This window comes from Cucurbita moschata, unplaced genomic scaffold, assembly GCF_002738365.1.
Source record: "Cucurbita moschata cultivar Rifu unplaced genomic scaffold, Cmos_1.0 Cmo_Scf00020, whole genome shotgun sequence".
In the NCBI taxonomy this organism is placed as follows: domain Eukaryota; kingdom Viridiplantae; phylum Streptophyta; class Magnoliopsida; order Cucurbitales; family Cucurbitaceae; genus Cucurbita; species Cucurbita moschata.
The window spans coordinates 2,753,871-2,777,768 of record NW_019268536.1 but is presented as its reverse complement, the minus strand read 5'-3'; the positions used below and the strand labels follow the sequence as shown (position 1 = coordinate 2,777,768).

Genomic DNA, 23,898 nt, shown 5'->3' with positions numbered 1-23,898 from the left:
TTTACGGGGTGAGAGACTTATTGATGTTGCTCTTCCCCGCTCGAACTCAGCTGCCTCTTTGCAGCAAGGTCGTCCCCCCATAAGGACTCACATTGTATACGGCTCTTGCACTCGGCCGACGTTTGTCTTTTCTTGGCTCTCGGCTTCTCATCTTGCAACCACTGACACTATTCCTCCAATGTGAATGGTTCTTTGGAAGGCACCGTCATGGTGCTTTCTGTTTCATCTGTCTTGTCTACTTCGAAACTGCAAGCTCTTCTCAGGTGAGCTTGGTTTTTGCTTGACGGGTAGATCTTCCCATATTGAGGTGTCGACACACGACACTAATGAATTTTGGGTAGTCTTGGCTTCAACCCCCAACTGATTATACTTCTGACCGGCAACTGTCCTGCCCATTACGGCACTCTTGACACACTTGCTAGGTCTTCGATCAACTCTTGGGTTTGTTTCTCTTGACTGTCTTGCCCGACTAGACACACAAAGTGTGGCTCTGATACCATGTTAGAGGAACACGACTCTCCACAATGGTATGATATTGTCCACTTTGAGCATAAGCTCTCATGGCTTTGCTTTGGGCTTCCCCAAAAGGCCTCATACCAATGGAGTTAGTATTCCTCACTTACAAACCCATGATCACACCCTAAATTAGTCGATGTGGGACTTCCATCATCCAACCGTATCAATGGCAATTGAGAGCCTACGTGGTTTCCATTTTGAAACAACTGGTAGAAGGAAACGGTTATATAAAATATATTTCACAACTAACTTTATATCTTAAATTAAATTTCATTAGCGGGGTGAAAATGGAAAGGACCTTGACGATTCTTGGTCGAGTCTCCTCCTGCGGTGAAGGCAAAAGCCAGAGCCAGCTCCCTGGATTGAAAGCAGATGCAAGAAGCATAGTAGTTTGTTAGAAGAGTAGAAAAGAAGGCAGGTGCGATGACGATGAGAAGGAGATTTGAGGATTTCATGGCTGCCGGTTCTGTGTTTTCCGGCGAGTTATACCGGAGAAACTAAAACCTTTTGATTTGGATATATATAAATAATTCAACCACATTTGAATGACGCGTTTGGAGATAAGAGATGAACGACGGCTTGACCTTTTATTTTTTTTTTGTTTTGTTTGTTTGTTTTGTTTGTTTTGTTTTGTTTTGGAAGAGAGAGTGACAAGAAAAACACAATAAAGGAGACATCTTTTTCTCGTGGTCCCAACCAACTCCCCTTAGTAGACTTTGTCTAACCATGTTAAGGATTATTGGGAGTAAGTCCGTTCATTTAGTGGAAGATTACTGGTTTTTAAGTGAGGAATACTATTTTATTGGTAGAAAACTTTTGTGAATCTGAAAGTAAAGTCACGAGAGCTTATGTTCAAAGTTGACAATATCCTATCATTGTAGAAATTCGTGATTTTTGACTCTCCAAAATCTTTAAATGGCCTTTCAGGCTTTAGATAGTTCATGTTTATAGCATCCAATAGGCTAATGTTTTTTTTTTTTGGGCTATTTCATTGTCGGACCTTCCCTTGATCTTTGAGACTCGCAACATAAGAATGGACAAAACACAATTGTTCAATGGTTGGTTGTTGGCACCCATCTGGGACCTCCCTCGCCCTTCTCTTGAACTTGGTCTGGGACTCACTAAACGAATCATGGCAAAACTAGCATCGGTATTCCTCGTCTTAGCTAAGGGGAGTGCGCCCCAAACATGACCACTTTGGCCTCAACTATTGTATCCTCTAAGTTGCTCTGAGATCTGTATCACGACATTCTTTCGTCATGGTCATATTCCTTTACTGTGACATGTGGGCTTGTCTATCACGACATCCCCTCATCATGGCCACAACCCTTTTTGAAAGTAAGGTCTAGAAGTTTGTAACTCAACTCCTATTTGCACTACACTTAAGACAACTTCTCAATTGGCCACCTTCGTGTGACAAAGTTGCTTTTACACTTCTTTGTTCTTGTTGCAGCTTCATCTCTATATGTCTACGTCTAGTTGATGCTCACTTTTCGAGTTGATTTTGGTCTTAACAACTTTGCGAAACCTTCCACCTTAGACACAAGGCGGTGGTTCAAGGAATACACGCGAGGTTACACCTGGTAGCACATTCACAGGATGAGCAACCCATTCACTTGAGTCCTTCCCACTCAATCTCAGTTGCCTCTTTGCAGCAATGTCATCCCCCTATAAGGACTTACGTTGTACTCAACTTGGCACTTGGTCGGCGCTTATCTTGTATGACACTCCCGACTTCCCTGCTTGCAATTATAGACACTATTCCTCTATGCAAATGATGTTGTGCGCCGAAAGTGGAACGAATGTACACACAAAACTCTCTCAAATTCTGATGTCAAATTCCAATATCAACAACCTCCTAGACAATCCCATTATAGATGACAATTGTTTGAATTATCAAATATTATAAAATTAAATAAAATTAATATTAAAATAGTTACAAAATTAATAACTAAATTAATAATATTCTTATTTAATAACGGTTACCAACTTATGAAAATTTACAACAAATGATTCTTGGGAAGACAACGGGTGATGTGCCTTTGTTTCATCTATTTGCCCTCATCAGAATCCCAAGCCCTTGGCAAATGGGCTTGATCTTGCATGACGAGTAGATCTCCCCACACTGAGGTGTTGACACACAACACTAATGGACTTGAGGGAGTCTCGACTTCAACCTACAACTGAATTCTAAATCTAACTCGCAACTATCCTACTCATTCTAGCACTCTTGACACACTTGCAAGGTTTTCGATCAACCTTTGGATTCTTTTCCTAACAATCTTGTCCGACTAGACATACAAAGTACGACTCTTATACTAACTCTCACTATCGTACATTTTCAACCATGCAACGTCATAATCTTGACATGCTCAAAAGGTCCTGAAAATCAATGACGAGGATCATAACAGTCTTGAGCAGATCCCATTATTGACCAGGGACCAGCTAAAAGGATGAAATTTGGAAGAGTATGTTAGGATCGCACAACAACGCACACATTCGATCTAGATGAACACAAAAAACAGGATAGAGAAAATGCAAGAAGAACTCTGACTAACAACGCACACACTCGATCTAGATGAACACAAAGAACAGGATAGAGAAAATGCAAGAAGAACTCTGAAAATGCAAGAAGAACTCTGGCTAAAGAATTTATATTGATGACTTCAAGTATATCTAGTACAAAGAATATGGAGAATACGGAGAATACATACCTTTTCAAACTTTATCTGAGTGGATATATATATGGTTTAGCTTACTATATATAGCTTTACCAGATACAACTATTTATATATAGTTTTTTTATTATACATAGCTATTTATGACATTTTACTTTATATATCATTTATCGAATATAGTTTTACCATGTATACTGACTAACCTATATAAATAAGCAACATGAGGCTCCATAACCTAAGATAGTAATGCTGCCACGTCCCATTGGAGCCGAGAAATGTATTGAAACCGGCAATTGAAATTCAACATGGATGACATGCGTGCCCTAAACATGGCGAGTTGTCAAGAGAATGCATTATACAGACACATAAAATATAACCCAACATGCTAAATTTCAAAAACAGTGATGTCGTGTTTGAAATGGCTTCCTAAAGGTTCAATATTATTATATTGTAAACACAATGGAGAAGACAAAGCAGGTGGCAGAATGAGAAGAACAGTGGTGGGTGAGTTCATTTCATACGTTGTTCTTTTCTTTACTCTGTCTTGTAGCATTGCCAAATGGCAGAAATTATGATTTGTTTTGTCTTGAGGTTTGTGGGTTGTGACACTTGTCACACTCGAGTAAAGGCGAGATATATGAATGAACCAAGACCGATTTCAGAGCAATCTTGAGAATATAACGACTAAAAAAGACATATATCAACAAAGTGCATTTTTCTTTTTGTTGGTTCAATCATAAGAACTTCATGGTTGATGTGTTGTAACTTGAGTAATTCGATGTAAGTTACCTCCTGTGAATTTTTCTGAGATGCATGTGAGTGTGAATAAAAAATGCTGGAAGAATTCTAATTGTGGGAAAATGTCGAGGACATCAAGTGTCAAAACCAGATTCCGAACTCTCTGACATGGATCGTTACATGGTTACTATGCTTCGCAGCAAAGCTTCCTTTGAAGTCCTAATACCTAAATATATGTTACAAGTGTAGATCGATGTCTATTTACTTTTTAAATTTATAAAAAAATAATTATTCATTTTTAATTGGTTGTTAAATTTTTAGTTTTATGTTCAATGGTTAACATATTTAGACACCTAACATGTTCAAATATATGGACTTGAGATAGATAAATTTTATTTATGAATGGATTGTACTACTATGATAGATAGGTAAGGCTAGGTTTTATGTATCGAGTAGTCTTTGATCATCTGTTTAAGTATATTAATTACCAATCAGCTATATTCATGTTGACCTTTTATAAGTCGATGATGGCCCGAACATATAAAAGAAAACACACAAAAATATTTGGATCGAAACTTATCAAATCTACTTTTGAAGCCAACAAGTTGTTCGTATTTTCTTGATTTAAGGAATATGGGTTTTCGTGCACGTCATATTTTCTTGTAATATTAAAATGACCATGGTTATTTGACCATTCACATTTATTTAATTAATATATTATTGAATGAATGGAATATTACTGTAACTTTTTCATAATTAATTTAGTGAAAATTTGCATTAAATAAGACAAAAATTCTTTATTTAGACGGAAAATAAGGGAGGAAATAGAGACCAAATTTTCTATTAGATAAATAGGAGAGGGACGGAGATAATATTCTTTGTCTCCTTCTCTATCCTAGTAAATATGTTTTTAAAGAGATATTTTTTTATTTTTTTAAAATGTAAATTATTTTAAATGAGATTGTTATAAATTTTATATAATTATGATAAATTATTCATAAAAAATATTTTGAAAAATTAATATAAATGTATATAAAATAATTATTATAATAGAATGTTTATTAACTTTAATTAATTATGGATATTATCATTGACTATAAATTTAATTTAAATCAATTAGTTACGTTTTAAAATTATGATAGATTTAACATGAATGAGGTCATCAAAACTAGGAAACAATTAATTATTTATAATTACACTAACCAAATCCGTTGCAATAAATTAATTTTTATTAACTAAAACTTTGGAATACCAACAAAAAAACAATCCTTACAAGTATCTAGCCAGATAAAACACGTGTGTCCACGACGACACGTGACAGACAATGGAGTGACGTGGCGACTTTAAAGAAAAGTAAGCGCCGCAGCTTGACACGTGAACTTCTCTCCACTGAACCTGGGCAGAAAGATGGTTTCCTGTGAGGAGCGTGGATATTACGTACCCACTCCCGAGGGTGACAGAGTCGCGGACAAATTTGACTAGATGCCACGTCATTTGGGTCCCACAGCTGGATTTCAATGGCTTGACTAATTGTTGGCTGGGATATTTGCATGGGCGGGGGCGTGGGGCCAATTACTTGTGGTTCTCTTTTAATCTCAATTATTATTATTAGATATGCAAATCATTATATATTTAACCAATCAAAATTGAAGGATTTGGTAGTTGATTAGGTGAAACACATGACATCATGTCACTCTTACTGCAAAATAATTATCATCAATCACTCTATGTATCCATTAGTGACGGGTTACCCGATACATATACAGAACTCTTACTACATCTGTTATATTTAATCGAACATAAAATACATTATATAGTCCCAAAACATTTATTATCTATAAAGCATGATAGCAAACAACGTACAATCATACAAAAAGTATACATATTTAATTATATTTTTTTAAAACAAAAAAAATTTGAGTTTCAATAAAAAGGTCCTTTGATGAGCTTCTCTTAATCGTCTTCATAGATATAGGTCCAACTCGGACCTAGACTGAACCTAATACCTATGAACAACCCACATATAATGCACGATCCAAAAATCATGTGGTTTTATACTTACCAAAATCCTATGAAGTAGTCGTGTTATGCTCTAATCTCCTCCAATGTAGTCTTACCTATCAATTGACACATTGAACTTCTAACTTTCATGTGTCTACTTTGTTTTCCTTCCCAAACGATATCTTTTAGCATATTCGATAGCGAAGCTAGTAGCAGCTACTTTCGCTAAGTTTCCTATTTCATTTTATTTTATTCGATTTTACAAATTTACAACTAGTAAAGAGAAAGTTAGGTTGGGTTGTGAAAATTTTCGGATTGAGTTGAACTCAAACTTCTGTGTTGGGTCAAAATAATCTCTCAACCCAACGGAGACCATATACCTTAAGAAACTAACATGAAATTTAAAAATGTAAAATTAAAAACGAAAATAGAGATACTTAAATAATGAAGCTTATAAAAAGTAGTTATATTTATGAGCTTTTTTTTAAAAAAAAAGAATAGATTTTAAAAATAGTTGGATAAAATGGTCAAATATTAGGTGTAATGATAGAAAAGAAATTGAAGGATGTCCATCCCAGCTTGCACGCACCAGATCACGCACACTGTTCCATATTTCTTTTGAGGATAAAAGAATACGAAATTTGCATGCGAGTAGTTCATGAATTGTAAAATAACACAAATTAAACCAAACATTTGTTCTTTTCGTTCTTTTCGTTATTTCGGAACAAGGACTCGGAGCCTGAAAATTCTCAGGGAAGGGCTTTCCGGCCAATTATAAATACCTTCCTTCTCCATTAACAATGCCCTCACAACCACCACCACCACCACCGCCAAACAATCTCCATTTTCCTCTCTCATCTTTTTCCTTTTCCTTCATTTTCTCGCCGCTCAACGATGACGATTCTCATTCGGAATCCGGACTTCGGTAATTTTTTCCTTTTTTTAATCTTTATTGCCGTAGATCTGAAATTGACGCCACCGGCGAGCGTTTGATGGAGTCGATTTTGCAGGAGTTTCGGCGGCGGAGGAGAAGCGGGTGGATGAAGAAGAAGACACGGAATTGGTCCTGGACGGAGGGTTTTTGGTTCCCTATGCTAATTCGTTCGGCAACGGCTTTAGGTCTGCTTTATTTATTATTTTTTTTTTCGCCCTTTTTATTTTTCTGTTAATAAATTAAAATGTTTTGGGTAATTTTCTTCATAAATTCTCCATTTTTTTTATTAATTTAATCCCTAAATTTCGGAGTTCTTTTTTAATAAATGTCAAAACTTAAAGTGTTTAAACATTAAATAATACCTAATGTATTTAATTGTACTTTTCATTTTTTTTAAAATTCATAAATTAACAATAAAATCATTAATGAATTTTTTTTAAACATAAGATTCAAAATTTAGAAAAATTGTTTAACACTTTAACAATAAAATCACTAATTTATTTATCTGAAAATTATGACATTTTAAAATTTAGTTTTTTTTAATATAAATTTGATAATAATAGTTACATATTTGTTGTCTGATCTATACATGAATTAAATGTTGTATTTAATTTATATAAATTTATTATTAAAGTTATTGGATATTGAATGTATAAAAATTTATTAATTATTTTTAAAAAAATGTGGAGATCCATTAAATCTAAGTTTAATATTGAGATTTTAAAATTGTTATTAAAAATCCACAATAATGTAAGAATTGAATTTAAATTACTTTAAATTTAGCATAGACAAAAAAAAGAAACAAAAAAAATTTGAAATTATTTTTTAAAATTTAAATGGAAAATTTACTATATTACTTTTAGAAAGTGTATGAAATAATTAATTCTTAATAATCGTTAATTAGTTAATTCTTAATTTAAATTCTTAATTTTAGTCGTAATTTACAAAACGCAGGGACTATGACGCGGAGACCGAAAGGCAAGAAGGGGTTGAAAATTTCTACAAACTCAATCACATGAATCAAACTTACGATTTCGTAAGCAATTTCCTTTGGTTAAATTCTGTTATTTTTCATTCCCGCGCCGCCGGCAATCGACGGCTGAAAATGGCGGAGGGTTTTGCAGGTGAAGAAGATGAGAAAAGAGTACGGCCAGCTGAACAGGGTGGAGATGAGCATATGGGAGTGCTGCGAGCTTCTCAATGACGTGGTTGATGAGAGCGACCCTGATTTGGATGAGCCTCAAATCGAACACCTGTTGCAGACCGCTGAAGCCATTAGAAAGGATTATCCTAATGAAGATTGGCTGCACTTGACTGCGCTTATACATGGTAGTAACGATTTTATTCTACTTGAAATCTGCTTGCTTAGGTTGTGAATTTCAAAGTTTGTTAATCTGCTTAAAGTAAGTATGAACTGCATTGGGATGTTCTGATTCTGGTTGAGCCCTGAAATTTGTTCACTGGTATAGGATCGAGAGAGACAAAACGAGCCTTGGTTTTGAGTGGAATCAAAGAGCACATTAGTAATTAATAATGTATTTCAGAATTTTGCTCCCTTTCATATCCTAGAAGTAATTATAGGTTGTTTTCTTCATATTATAACAATATTTTGAAGTTGTTATGTGATGCTGCTATTGTTAAAAAGACTTGTTTAGGTGTATTTCAATTCATTTTTGTGCTTGTATTTCTGAAATGTTTTGGACTTTGGTTGAGTTCTTGAAGTTTGAATGAAATTAAAATGTTGTTTTATATTAATAGATTGACATTGACTTGTGCGCATTTCAACCACTTGAGACTGCATCAATCATTTGACTACTTTTATGTCCTTATCTGTCTTTACATTTTAGACCTTGGAAAGGTGCTTCTTCTTCCAAGCTTTGGTGGTCTTCCTCAATGGGCTGTTGTGGGTAAGCATGATCTTCAATCTACCATCCAGACAATCACATGACTCTGTATGCTGATCTTTCATTTTATAAAGTTTCTTTAGTAATTATTGTTCTCATGCCCTGGACCAACTTGCAGGAGACACCTACCCTTTGGGCTGTGCTTTTGATGAATCCATTGTCCACCACAAGGTCTTGATTTCTCTATAGTTAAAGTGCCGGACAACCTGTTCACTTTTCTTACAACCGTTAACCCTGCTACCTTTAATTACAGTATTTCATGGAAAGTCCTGATTACTATAACCCGGCGTATAACACTAAATACGGAGTTTATTCGCCAAATTGTGGACTCGACAATGTAATGATGTCTTGGGGGCATGATGACTATATGTATTTGGTAAACCTCCTGCCGAAGTATAGAGTATTGAATGTTATCATTCTTAAACTTGGATGATAAAGTTTGTTATTACGTTGGACTTTCAGGTGGCAAAGGCGAATAATACTACTTTACCTTCTGCAGCACTTTTTGTTATCAGATACCACTCATTCTACTGTAAGTTTTTTAAAAAAATTGTCCAAACAAGTTTGTTTTACTGAAGAAACAAGTTGTTTTACCAAACAATATTTGATTCTGCAGCATTACATAGATCAGATGCGTATAAGCACTTGATGAATGAGGAGGATGTCGAAAACCTGAAATGGCTGCGTATATTCAAGTAAGAAAATATTTTTCTTCACTGTTATTCTTAAGAGATTGGAACTGATATGAATTTTAAGTTTCTGCGCTAACCGAGGCCAATCGTGTTTTCTCTTTTCCCCCATGAAGCAAATACGACCTTTACAGCAAGAGTAAAGTTCGGGTTAACGTTGACAAAGTGAAGCCCTACTATCTCTCTCTCATTGAGAAGGTAAGCACACACGTAATAATGTAATCCATATTTTCCTTCTTTTCCAGTGCATTATCAGTTACTCAACAGGAAGAATTATATCTGGTTGCAGTACTTCCCTGCTAAGCTACAATGGTAAAACAAAACCTGTGAGATTTGAGTCCAGTGAATGGTTGATACATTGAGGTGAAATGGGGACAGCAATAGCACGCAGCAGGCAAGAGATTTGGAGCTGGGTGGTAAATAGGCTCAAACTTCCTTTCTCTCGTGGGAATCAGAGTTGTGTGTTAAATAATAGTTAATAGTAATAAAAATCGTTCTTTTCTAGCTTCTGTGCAAATATTGTACTAGGTTTTTACTCAATAAAACTGGTTTATTCCGGTGACTACTTGTCCACCTGAAATGAAAAGACTACAAAACTACCTGCATCTTGACAGGAAGAAATGTGTTCCTACCGGTAATAAGTGAAAGCAATATTATGGACTTTAAATAAAGACTAAACTTGTGGCCGAAAACCAAAATGCATATGGCTGATGATCAACTTGCGCAATAGATCTGTCTTAAATGATCCTAATGAACAACAGTATGGATTGAACCTTTGTTTGCCTGGTGTGCTGCCAAGTTAAGCAGCTTGGATATAAAATTCTAAATATACACAAGAATCCTCCACGAGATTAAAAGAACACCGAGTCAAATAAAGGATTCAAGATTCAGAAATTCGTGGATTATTAGACTAAACTCAACACAAGAACCCTCCACGAGACTGAATAACATCGAGTCAAATAAAGGGATTCAAGTTTCAGAAAACCAGATAGCACATAGTTTTATTCAACCAGCTTTCCAATTCAAAATACAGCAAAGTAACTTTTTGGTATACATGATAATTAGATCATGACATTCATCTGTTATCTTGTATCTGCTTTTTGTGTCAAATGGAATTGGAAATTCTAATGACACTCTTTACACATTTGCTTTGTTTGATATGATTTCACCTCAGAATTGAAGGGTCCAAATGAAGGTAGACTGGGCGAGGCCTAAAGTAAACAACGTGTCAAGACAATGCATAACTACATTTAGAACCTTCAAATTTGACATTAATCTCCTCCAACCCTTATTTTTGGGAAATGCTGGTAGCTTGTTTATTCTTATTGCAATATTGCTGATATTATCAGGACAACTTCTTCCTTCTACCTTCCCTCCATTGGCTCAGCTCTTTTATTGGCTCTCTATTGGTCTAAAAAGTCTTACCTCATCGCAATTATACTCTAAACTCTCTTATATCCAGCTGGAGAAGTTTTTTTTTTTTTTTTTTTTCCTTTTTTTGTAATCTCTATTGGATAGGCTCTCCTTTTTGTACATTTCATTTAATCAACGAAATTGTTTCCTATCCGAAAAAGCTCCTTCCTGCTACCTTCAGACTCTGCCCGGTTGACTTTTTCCTGTCTCTATGACAAACAGAAACTAACACTGTTTTTGAAGAGACACAGTTAGTAAATAGGCTAAAGGCTTTATAACTACTTGCATAATTCACATTATAGATGTTACCCAGTTGTAGTACAGTGGCTTATCATAGCCACAATCATATTAACTCCTGCACATGCAAACTCATGCAGCTTTAACTCATGACACAACCAACATTTATCACCCAACTACTCCACCAAACCTTTTCATTAAATGTTGCATGAATTCATAGTTTTCCAGCTAAATAATTTTATTCATAATGGTTTCTTGCTTTTGCAGGAAAGAAGAGGAAAGCAAAGAAAGCCGAGGGAAAAAAATTTGCTGGCTTGGGATTTGGTAAAGGTATTTAAAACGAATTACCTTCAATAACATCATTTCTTCATTAAAAGGGTCCTTATTGATTGGGTAGTCTCAACCTCCAGCTTCCTTCAATAAAAGAAAATCTAAGGTGGGTCATTCTGACTTTCTTTATAAGTTCTAATTCATGGTTCAATTGCAAATCACAGCGCTAAAGAAGATGGATCCCATTATTAGCGAAGTGTTGGTGTTGTTCTTTGCGTTTTTGCTTGGGAGTGGAAATGCTCAAGATTCTACCACTTTGGTGCCTGCTATCATTACTTTTGGTGATTCTGCCGTGGATGTGGGAAATAATAACTATCTTTACACTATTTTTAAGGCCAATTACCCTCCATACGGTAAGGACTTTGTGAATCATCAGCCCACTGGCAGGTTTTGCAATGGAAAACTTGCAACTGATTTCACTGGTACGTGCAAAACCTTTCATCTCCGTTGAAACTTAAACACATTATCCTTGCATGATGTATAAAGTCGTCGGTGTCTTTAAGTGCTCTCGTCGGTGTTATGCCTCTTCCTTCTACTTCTGGTTCTTCATGTGTCTTGGGAGAAAAATCCATTTGATATCTTCTTTTGTTGAATCTACCACTTCCAATTCAAGTTTTAATTGGAATCAGATGATAGTTATACTGATTTTCTCTCTATCTCTCTCTTTCTCGTTTTTCTGCAAAACTATAAAGAAGTAGAACAAAATATGATTTTACAGATTTATCTGTTCCTAAGATCTAAACATGCTTTTAGGAATTTTTCCATAAAAACAGAAACTGGAAGCAATATTCAAAGAAGCAGAATTATCAAGTTGTTATTGACTGTTGAGTTCGCATACCGTCTTTCAAGAACAGCTGCTATATTTAAAGCCTGTAACTATTATTATTATTCTTTTCTTCTCTCCAGCTCAAAATTTAGGATTCAAGACCTTTCCATTGCCGTACCTTAGCCCAGAGGCATCAGGTAAGAATCTTCTCATTGGGGTCAACTTTGCCTCAGCTGCATCTGGTTATGATGAGAATGCTGCCTTCTTAAATGTAAGAATATTAACCTTTGCTTTTAGAAGTAATATCAATCTGAGCAAATCATCCCTTCTTCTGTGCTTACTTTTTTACTTATGAACTCGGTGAACAGCATGCACTCTCACTATCCCAACAAGTTGGGTTGTTCAAGGAGTACCAGGGCAAGCTGGCTAAGGTAGCTGGTAATGAAAAAGCAGCATCCATAATCAAGGATGCACTCTACTTGCTAAGTGCAGGAAGTGGTGATTTTCTGCAGAACTATTACATCAATCCTTATATTAACAAGGTCTACACAGCCGATCAGTACGGGACGATGCTCATTGGAGCTTTTACAACATTTGTTAAGGTATTTTCTTACTGTTGCAAAACCCATTTGGTTTTCGAGGCCATTAACGGCCAAGTATAAAAGACATATCGAATGAAATACGTTGGATTCATGCATTTCTGATATTGTGAACAGAATATATATGGTCTAGGAGCTAGGAGACTTGGAGTGACTTCACTTCCTCCATTAGGTTGCTTTCCTGCTGCTCTCACCTTGTTTGGCAACCATCAAAGTGGTTGTGTCTCAAGGATCAATACTGATGCGCAAGCCTTCAACAAGAAGCTGAATTCTGCTGCAGAAAGTCTGAAAAAGCAACTTCCAGGGTTTAAGATTGTCGTCTTCGACATTTACAAGCCACTCTACGATGTCATCAGTTCTCCATCTAAAAATGGTAAAGTTATATGCTATTTAAGCCATTGTTTTCAATCTTTCTCTCCATCTTGCTTTCAAACTCTCAATCCCTATTTTTTAAAACTTTCTTCTCAAATCGGGGCCAGAGGCTTGAGCATACGTTGCTCGACCGTAGGCGACACGATCTTAAGTTGGCTTGACTCACTCACGATTGCTTATTTTTTTGCGGAAAAAAGCTTTGTGGACTGTCTGACATTGAATTAACCTCCAGAAAGATGCAAAATGGATCACTAATTTTCTCCTGTTCTTTTTGTTTTTGGTTAGGCTTTGTGGAGGCCAGAAAAGGGTGCTGTGGAACAGGGACAGTGGAGACAACATCACTTTTGTGCAATCCCAAGTCCTTGGGTGGAACTTGCTCTAATGCAACTCAATACGTGTTCTGGGATAGTGTGCATCCATCAGAGGCTGCAAATCAAGTTCTTGCCGATGCCTTGATTCTCCAGGGATTCGCTCTCCTCTAGATCACTAAACTCCATGCCACTCATCTGCAATGCAAAAGTTTGTACTGTGCTTTATTTTATTTATGTATGTGAGGAAATTTATTCTATGTAGTGATATTATTATAAGTTACTTGTGTGATAATCCTGTTTTGGGAGTCTGTCATATTGTAAGTTTTAGGTTAATTAGGCATGGAATTGGGTCTTCCATGTGAGTTTATGATTTATAAAAGCTGGTAATTAGCATTAAACATAGATTTTGTAGCTTATGGGTGAATTAAATTTGAAGGCTTTGGATGAATAAATCCTTGTACCAAATCAAAAGCTTGGGTTCTTAACATCAAGTCTGGAACTGAAATTCCGGTGATATTAATTCTCTGCTCTTTTCTTAACCTCTCTTTAAATTTTTCTGGTTGGGAGATTGTGACTCTTCTGATATAATATCATTCTCTCCCAAACTGCCTATAATTGTAAACTCTCTAATAGGAACAAAAATGGTTTATATTTTTTAAAATAAGATTTTTTTTTTTAATTATAAATAGGAATCCTCTATGAACAAATTTATATATATTTTTTTAAGTCTAATTCAAATTCAATATTTTCCCATCAATTTAAATGCCCTTTCAAGAATTAATTTTTAAGCTAAATTAATAAAAATATTAACTTTCTTCTAAAAAAAATACATATAAACTTCTAAACTATTAGAAATCATTTTATTTCAAAAATATCAATTTCAAAAAAGGTTTTAAAATATAGTTGAAGATTAATTTTTTTTTTTTAATGTTTAACAAATACTCATGAAAATTTAAAATTAATATTAACACCCATAACTTTTATATAGAAAATTTTGTGGTCGATGAGGGAAAGATGGGAAAATCTCGTGGGCACACGCGAGGGAAAGATGGGGAATCACGGGGCTCGCCAACAGTGTATCACCACTCTCGGTGGGAGCATTAGCGAGATAGAAATCGTGAAGTGAGAGCAACGGGCCCTCCAGCTGCAAAGGCGGTAAGAAACCATGGAAATCTCGCAAGCGCACGCGAGAGAACGATGATGGGGATCAAAAGAAGGAGTCGACTGATGACGGGCCGATCCAATGCTCGAACTGTGGGAAAAGAGCTCACCTGAGCAAGAATTGTTGGAGCGAGCAAGCTCAGGAACAAGGAGAAGGCCAGGAAGGCCCATGTGGCTCAATTCGAGGACGAGCCAGCTCTACGTCCCCAATTTCGATTCCAACTCTCCGGAGGTGGAGGTAATCGACGACGGTGTCGAACTCGAGGAAGAGCTCCAGCTGGGCGTAGCAAAAGCTGTATATTTATGTCTCATAATTCATCTCCCTATTAAATTTTAAGGGTACTAACGGTAAAAGCTTTAAAAAAAATAATTAAAAATTTAAAGGATTAATGTTACATTTGAGATACTTAGTGCAATCCTGTTAGAAGCATTTTTAAATTTATGTTTTTAAAGAAAGTATTAGTAATAAAACTTTTAAAATGATAAAAATATTTTTGAAACTCCTTTTTTTTAAAAAAAAAAATTTAAAGACATTATTAATTTGGGTGTAATTAGAAGGCTTAAATCCTCCATTGTCTTCGTTATGTAAAACCCTGAATAATACTGTGTGATGCAGTTCTCAGACATGAAGTCCCTCAGAACAATTTTCTTTTCTCGAAAGCACTTCCTCATTTCCACAATCTCCTCCCGCTCCCGCCTCAATCCCAACTCTTCCCTCTTTCACTGTGCCGGTCGTTTCCACGCCGCGAAACTGTCAACTATTGGCGTCCCTGCTCCGAACGGCGACCGCCTCGCCACTTCCGGTCCAGGAAATGGAAAGGGCCGCGATGTTTGGACTATTTACGACCCCGTTACGAGTAAGCTGCTTACTCAAAGGGTCAAAAGCAGTAGCGATGGAAAAGAGCCCGAACCGAGCTTTGGAAATGAAACCTTTGGAGCTTCGTCGAGAAATGGAGATGGGGCTGAGGAGTTCTCGAACGAGAAGACTTCGGAGTTCTTGAACGAGAAGACTTCGGGGAGTGTGAGGAAAGTGGGTTTAGAAGGTGGGTCTGTTAGTAGGCCAAATTTGGGGAAGATTGTGGGATCGAAGAAGAAGAAGAGCAAAGTTTCTTGGGTTTGTTCGAGCTGTGGCCATAGTGAGGGGCAGTGGTGGGGAACTTGTCGCTCCTGTGATATGGTTGGGACAATGAAGCAGTTTTCTGAGGGGGATGATACTGGAGGAGGGAGTCGAGGGTTTGAAGTTTCAGAAAAAATGGTTCGCGCATGGCTTCCAAAGCAGGCCACCGACGTGCATCCTCTGCGGTTGACAGATGTGAACCGAGGGATCAACACTCTGGATTGGAGACTTCCTTTGTAAGTCATATTTTGCAACTTTTATGTTCTTTTAGCTCTCTTTTCTACTAGAAAAAGCTCATAAAGCTCAATAAAGCAGTTCCAATTAGAGTGAGTTTAAACGCAATGTTCTTTCAATCCATAATTGCTTTTCAACCTTACCCTTGATGGAGTTCAGGGTAGTGTGATGAATTCATATGACACTGTATGAATATATTGGATGTCCGACAGTTTGCGTGGATATTACTTTTTATCTATCTTAGATAGACGTTGATATGTGGGAAACTTCTTTGAACCTTGCTTGATGTTTAGGCCTGGTCCCTTTGGAAATGAAGTGGCGAGGGTACTTGGTGGTGGGCTGGTTCCAGGTTAGCTTAAAATTCAAGTTTCTTGTACATATTATTGTGATTGTGCGTAATATTTGCAACTTGGTCTTCTTTATTTTATTTGCTTCTAGTTAGAATTAATTTTGTATTAGATGACATGACATTTTTTTCATAAATAGTTCACCCTTCATGTTTCCTTTGAAAAGCTAAATTTTAGTGTCTATTCTGGATCTTCCTGGTTTTTAAGGTTCTCTGGTTTTGGTTGGTGGTGATCCTGGTGTTGGCAAGAGTACATTGTTGTTGCAGGTATGAAGACATACAGACCTCAATTTTTATTTGGTAGTTATTTGACGTTATATTTTACTATAATCTTATTTATACTTCCAATTTTTTTGGTCATGGTGTCAAACAACACATTTGATTTGAAGATTGCTGCAATTTTAGCTGAAGGGCGTGATGAAGGCGATTTGACATCGGTTATTTATGTCTCTGGTGAAGAGGTTACCTTCCTAACAATCTAAGATGGTTAATTTCCATTGTTCCTTTTTAAAATTCTCCGAACGAATGTCTAGGACTCTAGCTGAGTTCCTTCCCTTGTATTCTTATCCATTTGTCCTTTGGCAGAGTGTGGAGCAAATTGGAAATAGAGCAGATCGATTGAATATTGAAACAGAGAATCTTTTCTTGTATTCAAGTACTGATGTTGAGGTGCATGACATGTACATTTTCTTGCTCGATTTTTCATTATTATTGCAAACATGTGGTCTAGGATTCTAGGCGGTATGTTGATCTACATTCAAGGTTGAGTGTATTCGATAAATCATAAAGGATATGTAGTACTTATCGCAAGTATATCTGCTAATTATTTCAGGATATATTCGAGAAGATTCAGCCTCTATCTCCTAGAGCCTTGATCGTCGATTCTATTCAGACAGTTTATTTGCAAGGAGTAGCTGGAAGTGCAGGAGGAATTGGACAGGTTAGAAACATTATTCTAGCAAACATGTGTTCTAGGTGAAACTTTTTTAATGCTTATCCACTGCTTCACCAGAGTCATACAGTGGATTCAGAACTATATTATTCACCCAAGGCTGAAATCTTAAGAACTCCAATCTTGACAGGTGAAGGAATGCACCTCGGCCCTTCTTCGTTTCGCAAAGAGAACCGGCATCCCCATTTTTTTGGTTAGTAATTTCAAGTTCTTTCATATGAGATTTTCTCTTGAATATGAACTAATACTTGGGATAAAGTTTAAAGCAAGAATTACATCAGATATCTATCTCCAAGTAGACATGCGAAGAAACTCAAGATCACCCTTTTTCTTCCATTCAATGGCTTTTTGATGTCGGCATCCCTGTCTTGGTGCAAATTGTTCAAACGTTGTTGTAACTTTTAGATGTCTTTATGTATTTATTATTTTTTCTTTGGTCTTAACTGGAAGGAAGCTTTCTTGTAGCTTCTTCTTTCACCCTTCCTGCTTTTCCCACCATTTTTATATTTCATTTTTCAATGAAATACTTTCTTATCCAAAAAAGTGTGTGTTTCTATTAGTCACACCCGAATTCATCCTTCATTTTGATGATAGTAGATGTTGCGACATAAATGCTTCTTGTTCAGATGCTATTTTACTAGTTCTTGAATTCTCGATTGTTTGATTTTTCCATCAAGAATTGATCGCCTGGGATCCTCCTACCAAGATGAGATTTTATATCATTCCTGTTGAATTTTACTTACTGTTCTTGAGATGAAAGTAATACTCTACCGACCATTGTGTTCATTTAGAGTGAGCTATTAGAGTAGCTAATTGTTTAACTTTCATGGAGTTCTTGTTTGACCAAGTAATCCTTTTTTATATGCACGTTCTGATTGTTGAAATACTTCAGATTGGACATGTGAACAAATCAGGAGAAGTTGCTGGACCTCGAGTTCTAGAGCACATCGTGGATGTTGTACTGTATATGGAAGTGGGTACATGCACATCCCTTATTACTTTTATCATCTTTTTTTAGCCATGCATTTCAGTCATATTATCATCAGCTTTGTCAGAATTTAAATCTTAGACTAAATTGCTAACGTGGGATGAGATAACTAGAGGCATGCCTTTGAGCTTTGATTTTCAATGATGCATTTGTGAAGTCTATAAATATTAATGCGCTCATTTGTTTTCATGTAGAAATATATATTTAGTGAATCTTATTAATGATTAAAACGACACGATAGGAGCACTTTCAGTTCCAGCACACCTTTAATTTGATTTCATATATTCGTATGAATATAACCAACAACATGGGTAGTTTAAGTAATTTCACTTGTTCTTGAGTTGGTCCTATTTTATTATTCTACTTTATGAAGTACTTAAAAAATGAGTAAAGATGATGATGAAGTGATTTGTGGATTGACTAGGGGGAGAAATGCTCGTCACATCGGCTACTACGACCCGTGAAGAATCGATTTGGATCAACAGATGAGCTTGGAGTATTTGAAATGTTGCCATCGGGACTGGAAGTGGTGTCAAATCCGAGCGAGATGTTTAGAAGGGATCACAATGCAAATTTGAGTTCGGAGTATTTGGCAGGACTTGCTGTTGCAGTGATCATGGATGGAACTCGCACCTTCCTGCTTGAAATTCAGGTACTTCTTCACTCCAATCCCCTCCAAAGGATACACATTCCATTGTTTTGTTATTAAAAGTATTTATCAAGTTATAATTACTTTTGACTCTTTAAACTTTGAGGGTTATGGGTTGTGTAGGCTGTCTTGCACATCACTGAACTTTTAAAAAAAGTTTTAAATTTTATTTTTTAATTGGTCTTCGAACTCTTTTAACATCTTTGATATATTTTTAAAATTGATGAGCCTAATAGATACAAAATTCAAAGTTCAGACGCATTAAAGCATTAAATACCTTAAAGTTTAGAAATCTATCAAATACAAAAAGTCCTAATATTTTTGTTTTATATAGTTTTTAAAGCAATATATTTTATTATATATTTAGAAAAAAAATGCCCTCCTATTTATTAGTTTAATTATGTTGGAACAACTTTAAAACATCGTGGAATCCTCCCCCAGCTCAAGAACTTGTTGGATTGTCCCGGACTATCATTTCTGTTGCTAATAAATAAATATATATCATTTTGATCATTGGCTACAAGAATTTTCTGTAGGCATTATGTTTGTCAAGATCATCCGTTTCTAGACACGTTAATGGGATTCAACAAAGCAAGGCTGATATGATAATCTCGGTACGTTCTTAATTGAATTATTTGTAACCTTTAAGACGCATTGCTGTTGATCATAGTCTAAAAAATTCCTGAAGAACATGCAGTTGAGAAATACGGTCTTCACTTCACTTCGTCTTATGCATAACACAAGAATGATGGATTTTGTTTTGATGAATAATTTACCCACCAACATCAATTTTAATGAACTTAAACTCTAGGGGTTCTGAAATTTAGATTTCTCCTGTCGGAAGTCCAACGTCGGCTAATTTAGGGAATGATCATGAGTTTATAATCAAGGAATACTATCTCCATTGGCATGAGGCCTTTTGAGAAAGCTCAAAACAAAGCCACGAGAGCTTATGCTCAGAGTGGACAATATCATACTATTGTGGAGAGTTGTGTTCATCTAACATGGTATCAGAGCCATGTCCTAAACTTAGCCACGCCAATAGAATCCTTAAGTGTCGAACAAAGGACTCCAAAAGAAAAAGGAGTCGAGCCTCGATTAAAGGGAGGCGTACTTTGTTCGAGGGGAGGTGTTGGATGAAAGTCCTACATTGGCTAATTTAAGGAATGATCATGGGTTTATAATCAAGGAATACTATTTCCATTGGTATAAGGCCTTTTGGGGAAGCCCGAAGCAAAGCCATGAGAGCTTATGCTCAAAGTAGACAATATCATATCATTGTGGAGAGTCGTGTTGATCTAACCTCTCTCACTTTTGTGCTTGCTCATGATTTCATGTTTATATAAAGGAAAACTGGTGGATGGATAAAAGTGCAAATTATCATTTGATGTTGTTAATATCAACTTAATGAACTCTTTATTGATTAGTTTTGAACTTCTACATCTTATGATTGGTAGGTTCTGATGAAGCAAGCTGGGTTAAAGCTACAAGATAGCGTGAGTTGACAACTCTCCTTTTTTCTCCCCATGCTTGTCAGTGGAATTCTTGTTGTCATTCTTCCCTTTTGGTTATGCTTGATTTGTATTCTACTTTAATATTACAGGTCATTTTTTTAAATGTTGTCAGCGGGGTGACACTGACAGAGACTGCAGGAGATCTTGCGATTGCAATGGCAATTTGCAGCAGGCATGTGATTTCAACTAATCACACTTCTTACCCTATAATCACACCTTTAACAAATAATCCTTTTGTTCTCACTCTTCAGCTTTCTGGAGTTCCCCATTCCGAACGACATTGCATTCATCGGTGAAATCGGCCTTGGCGGTGAGCTTCGCATGGTAAGCACTCAATTTCAGTCTTATTATTACACAAGTTCTGGCGTGACTTGGTAGAGATCGTCTAGTATTTGATTTGTCTTCTTCAATGAAATCTCGAAACTTCATTAACGTTCAGGTGAGTAGAATGGAGAAGCGGATCAATACTGTGGCTAAATTGGGTTTCAAAAGATGTGTAGTACCCAAATCAGCTGAGAAGTGTCTAGGAGTGGTAGAGTCGGGAGAGATGAGGCTGATAGGTTGCAGAAATTTGAAAGATGTTATCAACGATGTGTTTATGGCGAGAGATGGAGCTAGAAGTGTACAGTCGTCTTTTGTTGGGTAGTTTATAAGCTTCTTAATTCTTGGTGTAAAGATGCAATGTGCATGAGATGTATTTTTTTGGGTCCTTCGAACAAACGAATTGATTTTACTTTATGAAAATGACGATAGTTTTTATATTCGCATGAAGTTTAGAGTTCAAGAAATCGTCTGACCGTCATCGTTTATTGATTACAGAAGGTCAAAGATAATATTGTGTACTGATTCACGCATTATTATCTCGAGAATTAAATGTTTTGTGCTTTGACGTGGAGACTAATTTTGTATATTTAAGTCAAATTATGACTCATCTTATTACGATAATTTGATAATTTTGTTACACTCAGATGTATTCAATCTCAGTCTCATTGATTATTACGTAAAGTCTATATCATCTTCTTGATTTACTCGATCATTGTTGTCATTGTTCGTCGTATATGTAAGACCGAAAACTAAAGATCAATATTCATATCGATATTGATTTTTGGATGAAATATCGAGAATAGTATCTAGCTATATGCAAACAATAAATAACATTATTTTATTACATCAAATAATTATATGGATTGTTTCGAAAATGATATTTTTTTTGTTTTTTTAATTTTATTTTAGAAGTATTTAAATTATATATTTTCTCAAATTGGGTGAAATTTAAAATAATTAGTATTTCTTTTTAAATCCTACATCTTTTTAATTTAATTTAGATATTAAATAAAAATAAAAATAAAAATAAAAAAGGCATTTTAATTAGTTTATATATATATATATATTTATATTATGGTGATCACATATCTTTTTTATTTGCAAGTAATCAATAACAATAATATTTTAATTTGGAAGACTTAATTGAGATGCAACTAGATAAGTTTAAGGGTGAAAAAGTTTTTTATTGGAGTAAATAAGTAGAATTACTGTGATAATTTTTATTTTTTTTACTGCAGATTTATTGGTTCCAGGAACAAAAGCAAAGCATTTCCTTCTACCGCCCCGTCATAGCCACCATTGGGGTTTCTTTGAAAAACGGAACTCGAGGGAAAAATAAGGCGAGCTTCAAGCCTCTCTAGGGTTCACTGCGACTAGTCTCCACCATGCATAGAATCGCCGGTTCACGACTCAGATCGCTCAAGGTCAGTCAAGACGTTCCTTTTGTGCATCAACTTTCTGCTTTCGAAGTTTTTGTTTTTTGTTTTTTTTTCCAAACTGTGAGAAGGAAGATTGATGTTTTCAATGACTCTCTTTTGGGAATCGAAGAAAGATGACGGCGTTATAGATCTGGTCTTTGTTTTGTGTATGTTGGCTGCTGTTTGACCTCTTCTGCATATGATTTTCGTTTGACGATTGAAAGCTTGATAATCCCTTTGGATCCTGTATTGGTTAGATAGTCATTGGATGCTTAGAATGAAAAATGCTTATGCTCCATCCATTCGGCCATTGGAGCGATGGGCAATCATTTTAGTGTCTTGATTATGCGACTAATTGGCATTATCATTACAGTTGTGGTTGCTGTAATTTTTTACATTAAAATGGTTCTTCGTTTGGATGGAGTATGGGATAGGGATACTAGTCTTTTTATTCCTATTTTAAACTAGATTTATACCTTGAAATTGCATTTCCTGCATTGTGCATCTCGCATGAATGTTTATTGGAATCGCTGCTTGGCATTGTTTGTTTGTTTTTTTTTTTTTTTCTTTAACTTTCAAGAGATTGAGAGTGCTCGTGTAAATGAACTTTTTAAGAAACAAGTAGCAAGTTGTTATAAAGAACCATTCGCGGTTTCTTATTTTTGTACTGTAATTGCACGGAGTTAGAACCATGCGGCCAATTTGGGGGCATCCAGGTTTGCTACATCGGGTGCAGTTGCTGCAAGACCAACGTCTGGGGGCTTTTTTAGCTGGCTGACTGGAGAACGTTCAAGCTCTCCTCCGCCATTGGAAATACCTCTATCTGGCATTACCCTACCACCACCACTGCCTGATTACGTTGAACCAAGCAAGACCAAGATTTCAACTCTTCCTAATGGTGTCAGAATAGCTTCAGAAACTTCGTCGGTATGTATGGAGTTTGGAACTTACTGTACATCTAGGCTCTTCTTGTTTAATTTTTTATAGTTAAACATATTTATTTATGCATCATTCTGACAAGTTTTAGACTGGTTTTCTAACCAGAACCCTGCAGCCTCTATTGGGATATATCTTGATTGTGGTTCCATATATGAGACCCCAGTGTCTTCTGGAGCATCACATTTGTTGGAAAGGTTGGCCTTCAAGAGTACGACAAACCGAAGCCATTTGCGCATTGTTAGGGAAGTTGAAGCTATTGGTGGTAACACAGGTGCTTCCGCCTCCCGAGAGCAAATGGGATACACTTTTGATGCTTTAAAGACGTATAGTCCAGAAATGGTGGAATTGCTTGTAGACTGTGTCAGGAATCCTGTTTTCTTGGATTGGGAAATCAATGAAGAGGTAAATGGTCATCTAGCCGCCGTTGTAGAAGTTTTTCCATATGATAGCTATGTATGAAAAATGGTAGTTTTGGACTGCTGTGTTCGTTGCTGATGTTTTGACTCCATGTGTTTCATACAGCTGCAAAAGCTAAAAGCAGAAATTGCAGAACTTTCAAATAACCCACAGGGCTTACTTCTTGAGGCAATTCATTCTGCTGGGTATTCTGGTGCACTTGCAAATCCTCTTGTGGCCCCAGAGTATGCGTTAAGCAGATTGGATGGCACCATCTTGGAGGAATTTATTGCTGTGAGACCTTGCATTCTTTTATGACCACCCTCGTCTTTTGCTTTTTTTCCCTCTCTTTTTTTTTTTTTTTTCCTTCCT

General features: G+C 36.1%; 5 protein-coding genes and 1 long non-coding RNA gene across 8 annotated transcripts in view; 4 read left to right on the top strand and 2 right to left on the bottom strand.

Annotated features, from left to right (window-relative positions):
• Positions 1-1,074, bottom strand: part of LOC111457665 — a 3,120-nt gene extending 2,046 nt beyond the window's left edge. Inside the window, exons 1-2 of one of the 2 annotated variants that reach the window (XM_023100007.1) lie at positions 815-1,074; positions 676-722 (exon numbers count right to left, since the gene is read on the bottom strand). In XM_023100007.1, coding sequence (XP_022955775.1) covers positions 676-722; positions 815-971 — 204 coding nt within the window. In that variant the 5' untranslated portion in view covers positions 972-1,074. The remainder of the gene's footprint in view (positions 1-675; positions 723-814) is intronic. The other variant, XM_023100008.1, reaches the window with a different exon arrangement.
• A 5,497-nt stretch (positions 1,075-6,571) lies between these two features.
• Positions 6,572-11,407, top strand: LOC111457664 (inositol oxygenase 1-like). Of its 2 annotated transcripts, XR_002712995.1 has the most exons (12): positions 6,572-6,858; positions 6,944-7,052; positions 7,822-7,903; positions 7,992-8,196; positions 8,715-8,774; positions 8,890-8,942; positions 9,025-9,147; positions 9,234-9,303; positions 9,388-9,466; positions 9,577-9,658; positions 9,750-9,876; positions 11,378-11,407. XR_002712995.1 is itself a non-coding variant. In XM_023100005.1 (11 exons), exons 1-11 carry the CDS (start codon positions 6,828-6,830, stop codon positions 9,774-9,776), a joined length of 921 nt encoding a protein of 306 aa, XP_022955773.1. In that variant the 5' UTR covers positions 6,572-6,827; the 3' UTR covers positions 9,777-10,022. The 2 variants fall into 2 exon arrangements, 1 of the variants encoding a protein (XP_022955773.1); XM_023100005.1 differs by lacking the exon at positions 11,378-11,407 and having other exon boundaries at positions 9,750-10,022.
• Positions 10,945-11,315, bottom strand: LOC111457666. Its single transcript, XR_002712996.1, has 2 exons — positions 11,183-11,315; positions 10,945-11,104 (listed from the first exon to the last, which is right to left on the bottom strand). It is a non-coding gene; the product is annotated as an uncharacterized LOC111457666 (long non-coding RNA).
• Positions 11,378-13,970, top strand: LOC111457662 (GDSL esterase/lipase APG-like). The gene is made up of 6 exons (XM_023100003.1): positions 11,378-11,440; positions 11,605-11,862; positions 12,347-12,477; positions 12,575-12,808; positions 12,923-13,178; positions 13,463-13,970. The coding sequence occupies exons 2-6, from the start codon at positions 11,616-11,618 to the stop codon at positions 13,657-13,659; spliced, it is 1,065 nt and encodes a 354-aa protein (XP_022955771.1). The 5' UTR covers positions 11,378-11,440; positions 11,605-11,615; the 3' UTR covers positions 13,660-13,970.
• Positions 13,971-15,229: 1,259 nt separating this feature from the next.
• LOC111457955 (DNA repair protein RadA) lies at positions 15,230-21,344 on the top strand. Its single transcript, XM_023100417.1, has 14 exons — positions 15,230-16,002; positions 16,294-16,349; positions 16,555-16,613; positions 16,736-16,807; positions 16,932-17,015; positions 17,179-17,286; positions 17,429-17,491; positions 18,191-18,271; positions 18,711-18,938; positions 19,472-19,549; positions 20,393-20,431; positions 20,539-20,621; positions 20,701-20,773; positions 20,889-21,344. The coding sequence occupies exons 1-14, from the start codon at positions 15,260-15,262 to the stop codon at positions 21,093-21,095; spliced, it is 1,974 nt and encodes a 657-aa protein (XP_022956185.1). The 5' UTR covers positions 15,230-15,259; the 3' UTR covers positions 21,096-21,344.
• A 696-nt stretch (positions 21,345-22,040) lies between these two features.
• Positions 22,041-23,898, top strand: part of LOC111457624 (mitochondrial-processing peptidase subunit alpha-like) — a 4,799-nt gene continuing 2,941 nt past the window's right edge. The window contains exons 1-4 of the mRNA XM_023099934.1: positions 22,041-22,197; positions 22,879-23,118; positions 23,236-23,532; positions 23,653-23,820. Coding sequence (XP_022955702.1) covers positions 22,159-22,197; positions 22,879-23,118; positions 23,236-23,532; positions 23,653-23,820 — 744 coding nt within the window. The 5' untranslated portion in view covers positions 22,041-22,158. The remainder of the gene's footprint in view (positions 22,198-22,878; positions 23,119-23,235; positions 23,533-23,652; positions 23,821-23,898) is intronic.

Excerpts from the sequence above, each read along its gene's own strand:
- LOC111457662 (XM_023100003.1), top strand. The coding sequence starts at position 11,616 with ATGGATCCCATTATTAGCGAAGTGTTGGTGTTGTTCTTTGCGTTTTTG. Across the intron at positions 11,863-12,346 it reads ACTTGCAACTGATTTCACTG|CTCAAAATTTAGGATTCAAG; the intron begins GTACGTGCAAAA and ends TCTTCTCTCCAG. Across the intron at positions 12,478-12,574 it reads AGAATGCTGCCTTCTTAAAT|CATGCACTCTCACTATCCCA; the intron begins GTAAGAATATTA and ends CTCGGTGAACAG.
- LOC111457664 (XM_023100005.1), top strand. The coding sequence starts at position 6,828 with ATGACGATTCTCATTCGGAATCCGGACTTCG. Across the intron at positions 9,467-9,576 it reads AAATGGCTGCGTATATTCAA|CAAATACGACCTTTACAGCA; the intron begins GTAAGAAAATAT and ends TCCCCCATGAAG. Across the intron at positions 9,659-9,749 it reads ATCTCTCTCTCATTGAGAAG|TACTTCCCTGCTAAGCTACA; the intron begins GTAAGCACACAC and ends ATCTGGTTGCAG.
- LOC111457955 (XM_023100417.1), top strand. The coding sequence starts at position 15,260 with ATGCAGTTCTCAGACATGAAGTCCCTCAGAACAATTTTCTTTTCTCGA. Across the intron at positions 16,003-16,293 it reads CTGGATTGGAGACTTCCTTT|GCCTGGTCCCTTTGGAAATG; the intron begins GTAAGTCATATT and ends CTTGATGTTTAG. Across the intron at positions 17,492-18,190 it reads CCGGCATCCCCATTTTTTTG|ATTGGACATGTGAACAAATC; the intron begins GTTAGTAATTTC and ends GAAATACTTCAG.